The 11,625-nt window shown below is 33.6% G+C and overlaps 1 protein-coding gene across 2 annotated transcripts; it reads left to right on the top strand.

The window, feature by feature from the left end:
* The first annotated feature begins 1,570 nt into the window (after positions 1–1,570).
* On the top strand, positions 1,571–5,443 carry LOC104809019 (palmitoyl-acyl carrier protein thioesterase, chloroplastic-like). Of its 2 annotated transcripts, XM_010534899.2 has the most exons (8): positions 1,648–1,890; positions 2,231–2,280; positions 2,710–3,237; positions 3,468–3,601; positions 3,828–3,941; positions 4,180–4,351; positions 4,454–4,522; positions 4,802–5,176. In XM_010534899.2, exons 3-8 carry the CDS (start codon positions 2,743–2,745, stop codon positions 5,072–5,074), a joined length of 1,257 nt encoding a protein of 418 aa, XP_010533201.1. In that variant the 5' UTR covers positions 1,648–1,890; positions 2,231–2,280; positions 2,710–2,742; the 3' UTR covers positions 5,075–5,176. The 2 variants fall into 2 exon arrangements, with proteins under 2 accessions (XP_010533200.1, XP_010533201.1); XM_010534898.1 differs by lacking the exon at positions 2,231–2,280 and having other exon boundaries at positions 1,571–1,890; positions 4,802–5,443.
* Positions 5,444–11,625: the final 6,182 nt, after the last annotated feature.

Here is an 11,625-nt window from a genome sequence, read left to right as displayed (position 1 = left end):
TAATTTCGATCCATTCTGATTTATATTTTAAAGGCTATATTAAATCAAAATAATTAAATTGTTTACGATTTTCAGATTATTTAATTCATTGAAAATGTTGAATCAAACTGAACTAAAATAAATTTGGTTTGGTTGGAATCATTTCCGTTTAGTTTTGTTATTAATTCTACAATATTTGATGATATTTTTTTAAAAATATTACATTATAAATATATTTCCTCAAATCCTAACTAAAATATATAAAATTCTAAAAAATAATATGAAAAACCTAAATTCGTGGATACCATCCTCTACCTTCTTCTGATTAAGAATTTTTGAATTGTTAATTTTAGAATTGGATATATATATATATATATATAATAGATCTCAAATCAATTTAGATAATTTGTATATTGAAAATCTTCAGAAATTTATATTTATGCACTATTAATAATAATAAGATGCATTTACATATTCGATTATGTAGAAATTCTAAACGAACGATCTCTTATAAAGTATTTTTCTGGATATCTATGAGTGAAAAAAATACGTTGAAATATCTCATGTTATTTTATGGAGACGGTTTCAACGTCCATAACGTTAACAAAAGGTTAAAGAATAGTTTTGTTAAACATTTTTTAATTTAGTTTAAAAATGTGAGAAGTATGACTCATTTTAAAAAAATCACCATATCATGATAATATTTGGAAATCATTTAAAAGCCCAAGGTTTAATTTTATGATGGTTTTGTGAATTATTTAAAAGTTCATGATTTATTTTCATTATTTTAAAAAAAATTAGGGATTAATATAAAAGTTACGAAGAGTTTATGTATTTATTTGAGAATTTTAAAATTCGTGTATTTATTGGAGATTTTTTTTATAAATTCATGTATTAATATGATATTTAAAACTTATAAAATTGAGTAGAAATATTGTCAATGTTCAATAAATATTTATTATAATTAAAACTCGCATATATATATATATATGTTTATGTATCGGTTAGATCAGCCCCTATTCTAATTTCATTGTTTGGCCAATACGAGGCATACGTAGAGAGATATCTCTGTTTTTAGGATCAAGAGATAATACATTTTTTCAAGGGAAATGGCAAGAAAATACATTTACATAATAATCTATCTATAAATACAGGAGCCCCAAAATAAATAATGTAAAGATTTACAATCTAATACTACTACTAAATTTTATAAAGATGAACATAAAATAAATATTATAAAAGATGGAACTCTAAAAACAAATTATAAATATACTGAATATTTTCTCATATAAGTAGAAACCTAATAATATCTATTTAATATATAATTATTTTTTCCAATATATATATATATATAAATTTTAAGTTACATAAATAAAGAGGAGACAAGGGAAAATAAACAGGAACAGGGAAATCCACCGGAATTTGGCGTGTCAGGGAAAAATATTTAGTCAGCCAAAAAAATTAGGTTAACAAAACTAACAAAAGCAGGGGTAAGGAGGTAAATTAATAAATGGAAATAAAAATTGTTTCGGAAAGGCAAGGCGGGAGGGGTCCACGTGGGAAGTATAAAAGGCTTCCAGTGGCCTCAATTTCTCTCCCACCGCTCAGACTCGCTGGCCCTAAGTCTCTCTCTCCTCTCTTTCTCTCTCTAGAAATCTGTATTTTTTATTTTATTATTGGTTTCCCGAGAGAAAAATATTAGAAAAATTGGTAAATTGAAATTCGAAAAAAAGGAAAAGGTTTTTTTTTTTTTAACAGAAGAGAAGGAAGGAGATCGTGAGCCAGGGAGGAAGAACGAAGAAGGATTCAGGTTTTGCAGATTGAGAAAAAATAGCATTGCGTTCGTGTTAGGATTTCTCCGCGGAAGTGCTTTTTCCTCGTTGATTTTACGGCTGCAGTCTTTTTTGTTCGGTACGGACTTCGATTCCTTTTTTTTTTGTTCATGTAATTTGATACGTGCATTTCGAATCTTCGAATTGATGGTTCGGATATGGTGTTTGATTAGCTTGGAGAAATATGCATGAGAAGAAAAATGGTGTTGGAGTTTGATTTTTGTTTTCGGATTTGTTGATTTCCAGCCTTTTTACGGATTTTTTGGCTTTCTGTTGGCTATTCTGCCTTCTGTTTGGTTGCCAAGAAAATTGAGGCTTGAGAGAGAAAATGACATTACAATTTGGTTTCGTCGATTTGCTGAAATTTTAACATTACGTTTTCTTTTTTATTTTTTTGGTTTTTGCTGTCTGGTTTTCAGATCTGGAATTTTCTTCGCCGTATGTTACATTCGGAGCTGCACCTGATTGGGTCATTGTTTAATTTCATGGACTTTCTATGACTCTGCTTCAATAATGTTGAAATTCTTTAAATATTCCAGAGTTAATTTTTCCATGCTTTAGAGCTTTCTCCTGGTGTTTTATTTTGAAAAAAACATGAAAATTTTGTTCTTCCCATGTAGATGATTTGAGCTGTTCTCTGGGTGTTGGATACAGCTCAGTGACCGAATCGTTCAAAAAATAATAAAAAAAGGGAATTTCTTGGAATAATGTTTTTTATACAGAGATTCTGTGCTTGATATATTCGATTTACTTTTCCTTGTTTGTTCTCAGGAAATTGTTATTCAAGTTTATTTCTGGGTCCTCTTGTTTTTTCCATGATTAAATCCTTCCTTAGTTGATGCATTTACGAACAGGTTGACATTTTCTAACTTAGTTCTTTGTGTCTTTTGGGCGTCAGATTTTGCTTCCTCTGAGCCCTAATCTTGTCATCATGGTTGCCACCGCTGCTACATCGTCGTTCTTTCCCATGCCGTCTCCGTCTGTGGATCCAACTGGTAAAGGAAAAAAGATTGGATCCGCAAATTTTTCAGCAATCAATCCGGCACCGAATTCTGGCAGCATGCAGGTCAAGGCAAATGCCCAGGCTCCACCCAAGATTAATGGCAGTAATGTTAGTTTGGCAACAACTCCAGCGGAGAGCTTCAAGATCGAAAATGACACGCAGCCCGCGCCCAGGACTTTCATTAACCAGCTACCTGACTGGAGCATGCTTCTTGCTGCCATAACTACGATTTTCTTGGCGGCAGAGAAACAATGGATGATGCTTGACTGGAAACCGAGGCGTTCCGACATGCTAATCGACCCCTTTGGGATAGGGGAAATCGTCGGGGATGGTCTCGTGTTTCGTCAAAATTTCTCCATTAGGTCATATGAAATAGGTGCTGATCGATCAGCATCTATAGAGACTTTGATGAATCATTTGCAGGTATTACTGGGCACTTGATGGTACAATTCGCATTAGAACATATATATTGAATATTACTTCCCCTGATGAAATGTCAATGAGTTATTTGCAGGTATTACTGGTCACTTGATGGTACAATATGGTTGAAAACATAAATATTGATAAATGCTTCCGTACAAGTAGTAATGACCCTTTGCTGCCACTGCCCTTGTTTATGTATAATGAACTATTTAACTTCTCATTTTCAACAGGAAACAGCCCTCAATCATGTAAAGACTGCTGGGCTGCTGGGAGATGGATTTGGTTCAACTCCTGAGATGTCGAAGAAGAACCTGATATGGGTTGTTACCCGTATGCAGGTTGTGGTAGATAAATATCCGACATGGTAAGCTATTGTCCAAACACAAAACTGTAGCATCGTTGAGAATCATAGTTCCTTTTGTTAACTTTTCTTTTTCTTGAAAACCCTGAAAGTAAAGAGCCCTGCTTGGGTAATGGTGTATAATCAATTGGCTATTTTACTCGCTGGGTGATGCTGTTATGCGTGTGCCTTTTATGACAGATATATCTTTGATTCTTACTTCACTTCTCATGTAATGTCTGTTTGTTAGGGGAGATGTCGTCCAAGTAGACACCTGGGTAAGTCAATCTGGAAAGAACGGTATGCGCCGTGATTGGGTAATTCGTGATTGCAATACCGGAGAAATATTAACACGAGCATCCAGGTCAGATTTATAATTGCTTTCATATTTCGGCTGTAAGTGTATACTGGTTTTCCTTGAAGCTTATTGGCCAATCAGCTATCATCTAAAGAATCATTACACCAACATTCATTTTCAAAAGATCATGCAACTATATATTAGAGCCAGAGGCTTGAGTTTTTTTATTTATTTATATTGGGTTATAGTTTTGGCTTTATTTTAACACTGTGATTGCATAGTAAAATGGCATATATTTTTGCAGTGTGTGGGTGATGATGAATAAACTGACAAGGAGGTTATCTAAGATTCCCGAAGAGGTTCGAGGGGAAATAGAACCTTATTTTGTGAACTCCGACCCTGTAGTTGATGAGGACGGCAGAAAGTTACCAAAACTTGACGACAACACAGCTGATTTTGTTCGATCTGGTCTAGCAGTAAGTCCATTTCTTTCTCTTACAATAAAAGCTAAAACTCGAGCCCGTAAAATGTTTTAACAATCTTACGCGTTGCAATCTTGTGTTGGTAATTTCTTTCAGCCACGATGGAGTGACTTAGACGTAAACCAGCACGTTAACAACGTCAAGTACATAGGCTGGATCCTCGAGGTATAGTGTTTCCTTATACTGTCACTTTTTTCGCAGCACCTTCATCCCTATCTCTCGGGCCATCGAGATGTATTCTCATGTATTTTTTAGGGTACCAACGGTATCTTTAGATTTCGTAAACACCCGAAAAATTCCCGTTTCTTCCCTGCCTGCATCAAAATCTGGAAAACACTAACCAACTAAAAAGTGCACACGATCATACATGGGCCGCCATGGTCAATGTTATGAATCTCTAAGCTCAAAGATGACCTGTATGAAATTTTCTTTTTTTGTTGACAGAGTGCTCCTGTGGCAATCCTCGAGAGCCACGAGCTAAAGTCGATGACCCTCGAGTATCGCCGTGAGTGCTGTCGGGACAGCGTGCTTCAGTCCCTCACGGCGGTCTCGGGAGCCGATATCGGGAATCTGGCAATGGCAGGGGACGTGGAATGCCAGCATTTGCTCCGTCTCCAAGACGGGGCTGAAGTCGTCAGAGGAAGAACAGAGTGGAGACCCAAATACGGCGAAAACAGCTTCGGAAGCATCCCTCGGATCCCCGAGAGCAGCGGGTAAAAGTCGATCCAGAAACCGCAATGACTGGAAAAAACAATGATAAATAAGATCACGAAAACATCAACCAGCTTTTGGGGCCGATCTATCTCATCTTTTATAATATATAAATATATATATATATATATATATATATATATACATATATGAATCTGAAATCCGGTGGTTGGTTTCAGCTTTGTAACTAGCTCTGCTTTTGTCTACATAACTTCAGTGATGATGATGATTGCTCTCTCTCTGGTTTTGTTGTGTGGTCCTTTTGGGGGTCACTTGCAATTTCCTCTTTTAAGTTTGGGCAACGGTTGTATATGATTTTTTTTTCCTTTGTGAGCTTTATTTTATTTATTTAATTTTTATTTTTATTTCCGAGAAGAGTGAGTCTTTTTATATTATTGTGTTATATATATACACATAAATATTGTCCATCCCATGTGCCACGAACCACAAGACAACAACTGTTATGAATATTGCATTAATGTTTTGGGTGTTTGGTTTGTGAATCCAGCTATGCAATCACGTGTATTTTCTGTTGGATTATTTATCTGAACCTGGTTGATTCCGAGTAAAAATACGATTAAGCCCTTTAATAATCGATATGAATAACTAATAATGGGAGTATAAAAGCACAATAAAAGATTATTACCTTATTTATAAATAATTCACAGAAAATTAAAAAAAAATAATATTTCCATAGAAACAAAATAATATAAAATAATTCAACATAATTATTAACGGTGACGTTTCAGTTCGATCAACCGCAGTGAACAGTTCAAAAAACCTTCAATAGTAATGTTTTTAGAAAATCGAATATCTTAAATTCAAACCGAATATTAAAAACATTCAAAAAATCGAAAATTATTAATAAAATCGAATTGGATGCTACAAAAAATATCCTTAATTTGATATACGGATTTCATAGCATATTATTTTACATCATTTTTTGGGTGGATCATCATGATCTATTTCATATTTATACCGGTCACATCATTAAAATTATATAATGGTAACACTAATTATACTGGTTTGATAAATTGAATAAAAAAAACTCATGTTACGTGATATCAACGTACATATCTAATAATATTTTTAGATTGTTAGAGAAAAGTATTAATATGAAAATTCATACATATTCGATAAGATGACGACTTCGATCTGATGCGATAATTATGTTTTCAACCTATCAAAACATGAATAAAATAGTAGAGAATCAGATATAATTTGAAGACGAACACTTTTCTAAAAGTGTTATTCCATCTTAACCGAATAAATGAGATTATAGGAATATATTTTTAAGATACAACGAAGCGACAATGATTTCGCTTTACCCTTTCGATAATCATCAACAGAAGCTTGTTTATCCGAAAACAAAGAAATCTTTATCTGTAAGAACACCCTCAAATCACTCATAAAATCCATTAGATCTTGTCACAAATCCGTGTTTTTATGTTTTTCTCCCTTCTTAGTCGTGTTATATGGTTACTAGTGTGTTTTAACACTAAAAAAATGTCGAAAAGACATGAAAATTCGGAAGCTTTTGTCGACCTATCGCGACTTTTCCCTTAAACAATCACTCAGAAAAAACGGACTACCCGCCCATTTATTAGAGTTATTGTCTGTTTATTCAAACTATATTCTTCAGAAAAACAGGCTCTCCGTCCATATTTTCGAGCTACTCTCCCATTTTTTTTAGATCACTTTTCACGTTCTAAATCGAAGGTAAATTTTTCCGACGAATCATAACACTATAAACCAATTCACGACACGTCCTCCGCCATACTCGTAATATACGTGTACATAAATTTCATGAGACATTAAAATCAATCAACTATTTACTCTAAAATATCAACAGTTATACCGTTCAAATCAAATTATATGACGATGGTCACACTGCGTCATACAAAAATAGATTAAAAAAGGTATGGTATAAAATTCATCTACCAAACCAAATGTAGTTTTGATATCATACCAATGGAAGCAATGAATATATATATATATATATCAAAGTGCATATGAATTTGAAATTTATTTAATAATTAAGGATTAAACTCATGTTTTTTTAATCTGAATTTGATACTTAACATAATTATTAATTAATATCATATATATATATATATATATATAAAGTCATATTCGGTTAATAAATAGAAGATTCACATATTTATTAACATTTTACGTGAGAACGAGAGTAGTAATATTTACATCTAAATTATCCCATAGAAATTCGCTAAGAAATATCACGTATAATTATACTTTTTTATATAAACTTTCAATCCATCATTTAATATCCAATATATTGATAAATAAATCGATAAATATAATTAAAATAATAATATATTTTATTAAAAAAAATTATTAAATTTATCCAAATTCCTTTCACCACTTTATTTTTTCTAAATTCATTTTAAAATCTTATCTTTTATCATAATTTCTTTATAATTATCCTGTTATAAATGATAAATCTATAAATTTCATTTAAAATAACAATAAATATTATTAAAATTATATTTAAAATAACAGTTAATTTGGATTACTCATCTCTCTCTTTTAAAATTTCTCATTTAATTTTATAATAATTTGAATTACTCATTCTTCTGTTTTAAAATCTTCACATCTAATTTTACAAAGTAAAAAAAAAAAGTAAAAATAAATTAAAAACCAATCAAAATTTTAAAACCTGCATGACCAAAATCCATCAAAACTTCTTTGCTTATGTGTAATATAAGATCTTATAATCTCCCAATATCTCCATCTATATACAATTCTAGAATCTCTCTTTCCACGTGGACTCTTTCTCTGTATATAAACATTTATTATTCTCTTTCGATAATAACAACTTTATCGAATCCTATCATAATATCAGAGCCCACTTCGTTTAATACATGCTAATTGTTTTCTTCTTTTAATTCTCTCCTCTCCCCACGTTTTTTTTCCTTGATTTCACATCCACAATAACCATACTAATTACACTTCTTTGGAAGAAAAAAAACTTTCCATTTACGTACTAACAATATCATTCTAAAGAAAATCTATCGGATTAGATCCATTTTGATTCTTTCAAACAAATCTAGATATAAGTTTTTTTTTTATAACTGAGTATTCTGGATCAAGATCCGGATTAATTCTGGGGGCGGGAATCAGCCATATAATTTGGATTATACATTTCCTCTTCAAACTTGAGGTTCGAACTCGAGACGAGACAGACGTTGTGCGCTCGCGTTTCACCGGTTGAACTATCCAACTGTGGGTAACATGATAAGTTTTTTTTTGTTATCCAGGAGGTTTACCTTAACCTATGGCCCAACCTACATCCCCTAGACCCGGGAGTAGCCTTTAGAGGTCTGACGATAGGGGTTCAGAGAGCAACACCCTCTCGATCGAGAAAACACCCCCTCCCTCCCCAAAAGCTGGATTCGAACCGTGGATGGAGCCTAGAGGCAGAGAGCCACACCTTTCCAACCGCTCGCACACTCTCTTTGTTGTATTTTGTAGAACGATACGATTACGCTGAAGCAAAATCTTCTTGGTTATTTCAGATAATATGTGTGGTGTGGTCCGTGATAGTGAATGCAAACCAGTTCAGTTTTTTCCAGTTGAATTGGGTCGGCCGCTACTTGACGTGCAAGAAAGCCAATGTTTAGAGGTTTTTTTTCTCGGAGATTTTCTCATCTGAAAACCATAAACATTGAGCAAGGAGAAGATCGACGATGGAAGAAAGTAAGATGGAGATCGATGAGCTAATCTTCTATTAGTAAAATCTCATTTTTTTTCCGATAATTTACAAGGAGAGAAAAAATAGGACGACCGAGGAAATCAGATTAATTTATGGCGTCAGCGGTTAGGGTTAGGTAAACGAAAGCCCTCAAGATCAGAAATATTTCTATACTATGTTAGGTTGAGATGGAGAAGATTACTAAACAATTAAGAAAGTAATTTTCTGGTTTTATTTTCGTCGGACTAGATATGAACTGGTTTTGATATTACATATAAATAAATTTCTAGAGAGATATATAGATAATATTGTAAAGATTTAATTATTTCAAAAATAGAGTCGAAATGTTCTGTTGATATCATCTAGCATGTTATATCCATCTACTTTCCTATAGTTATACATAACAAGCCGGATGCTCATATATATATATCATTCAAAACGTATTCTATTGCATGATCTATTCAATGAATATTAGGGAGCTACGAACAAAATTATTATTGGATAAAATTCTAGTTGGTGCCCAGTGGTTGAGAGATATAAAATCACTTCAAGATCATGAATCAGATTTCACTAGTGGGGAGGAGAGACGTGTTACTAAATATTATTGAATATTATTCTTTTTATCGTTTGTTCATTGTCATCTCGAGTGATTTCTACCATATGAAATTTTAATAATCGAAGCCGAAAATTAGAGTTTTTTCCAAATTAAAAGGCCCTAACTATGATCCATCTACATATGTCAAGTTCAATTTGGCACGAAGTTCTGTGTGAGAAGGCGACTACAACCACATTATAGAAGAAATTAAAAGAAGTGTGACAAAAAAAAATATCACGGATTTCTTCATCGATCGCCTGAGGGTGGATCAATTTTGAACCATATGGCAGCCTTCAATGATATTATTTCAGATTTGGAGGTTATGAAGTTGAGGTACAACGATGATGATTTGGTATTGCTTCTATTGTGTTCGCCATCTAATTCTTTCACGAGATTTCGGAAAAATGGTCTTATTCAACCGTGAAAATGATATAAACCCACACCAATTTACTCAAATATGTGAGATCAATACACAAATTTTTAGTTTGACAATAAATCTCACTTAAATATATTTTACATACCAGAAGGGCTATAATTGGAGATACCATTGTTTCTGGTATAGAAGTTTCTATAAAAATGGAAAATGCCCTACCTTTGAGTGCGGTTTGAACTATTTGATTTACGTAATTGGAAGTATAGGTTTACGACAAGACCTAGAAATCGATCACTGATCCAATTTGAGTACCTCTACAGGATAGACCTCAACAGAAAACTGAAGAGTGATTTCAAATATTTCCAATTAGCTATACCAAAAGACAAAATTAAATTGCGATTTTCCATAGAAAAGGGATTTTCGGTACCAACTCAGCCTCTGGATACTTACATGGTATGCCACCTCACAAAATTAGCCACGTCACGAGACACATCATCAGTCCACTCGAAACGGTTTAGAAATCAATTCCGGTTCTATTTAACCGGATTTAAAAAAAAGGATTTAGGGTTTCAAAACCCTAAATCGATGGACAGAAAAAATTGGCATAGGTGTCTCCGGATTCCTATATTCATATATATACCTCAAGTAATGCCATTCTCGGATATAATGGGAAATATCAAGTCACTCAGGATCATCATCATCACCATCATCATCATTCATACTTGACTGCTGAAGATTCATCTCAGATGTTGTGTTTGTTTCAATCCTGAGTGAAACATCCTTCTAACAGTCAGATCCTCTGTTATGTTCTCTTGCAACAAGATGCATCCTTCTTACTGTTTGTTGTTTAGATCTATATGCTCACTGCTAGAGTTTCTACTGTTGAATGCAAACACTGAAGCCCCCATGACGTTGCTACCCTTATATTTGGCGAATGACAAATCATCTTCTCTACCCATTAAACCCTAGGCCGAAATATAAAACAAAGGAAATGGCTTGGAGAACATAACTTGTACACTGACGTAAGAGTCCCACACAACCAAACCGGTTGATCATTTGCTCTGTGTCTGCGTGTGTAAACATCTCCCTCCGGCCTCCCCGCAAGCTATGTCTTATCTGGTAACAAAGTGAACCAACCAACCTCCGGCCCACACGGGGAAGCAGATGGAGAAGTTAACTTCAACAGCAGGAAAGCATCGCCGCTTGCTTTGCGCCGTCGTTTCCCCTCTTCACCAAGGTTTACCCTTTCGACGGTTAGCTCAGGTTTGTAAGTGTCAGAGTTCAGTTGCTTAATGTTACCGTGAATCTCCCGAACCACCGTCTCAAAAGCTGTCTTCATGAAGAACAGCCCTTCAGACACCGCACGGTTTCTGCCCTCCTCGGCGCTCACAGCGAGATCGCATTGGTTCCCCAGCGGCATTCTTGCCGCTGCCCGCAAAATCATGATTCGGACTGAGAGAAGAAGAATGTTTAACTTTGAAACACATGCTGACATTTTACTGAATTTCCTCTTCTTTCGGATTTCATCATAATTCTGATGGGGAAAAAAATATAGAGTGACTATACCATTTTACCACGTAATTCTTTTCAAAAACAGATTTTTAATATGTTATTTTATTGATCCAAATATAAAAAAAAAATGTCTAAAGAGGATCTTGCATAAACAACAACACAACTTTTTTTTTTATATATATATATCTCAAAAACAGAAACACTTAAAAACTTGGACAGTAGAATCAAATTAATTATATTCCACTGAAAACAAAAACAAATAAAGTCTATTATTTTGGTTTATATAAAAATAGAATTGCGTTGTAGTTATCAAAATAAATAATATATCCCGCTACCCGTTCGAACTTCAAATTTGTGGAAAGAGT

The sequence above is a fragment of the Tarenaya hassleriana genome, unplaced genomic scaffold (genome assembly GCF_000463585.1).
Source record: "Tarenaya hassleriana unplaced genomic scaffold, ASM46358v1 Cleome15, whole genome shotgun sequence".
NCBI lineage: Eukaryota > Viridiplantae > Streptophyta > Magnoliopsida > Brassicales > Cleomaceae > Tarenaya > Tarenaya hassleriana.
This window is presented reverse-complemented; position numbering and strand designations above follow the sequence as displayed.

Excerpts from the sequence above, each read along its gene's own strand:
- LOC104809019 (XM_010534898.1), top strand. The coding sequence starts at position 2,743 with ATGGTTGCCACCGCTGCTACATCGTCGTTCTTTCCCATGCCGTCTCCG. Across the intron at positions 3,602-3,827 it reads GTAGATAAATATCCGACATG|GGGAGATGTCGTCCAAGTAG; the intron begins GTAAGCTATTGT and ends TCTGTTTGTTAG. Across the intron at positions 4,523-4,801 it reads ACATAGGCTGGATCCTCGAG|AGTGCTCCTGTGGCAATCCT; the intron begins GTATAGTGTTTC and ends TTTTGTTGACAG.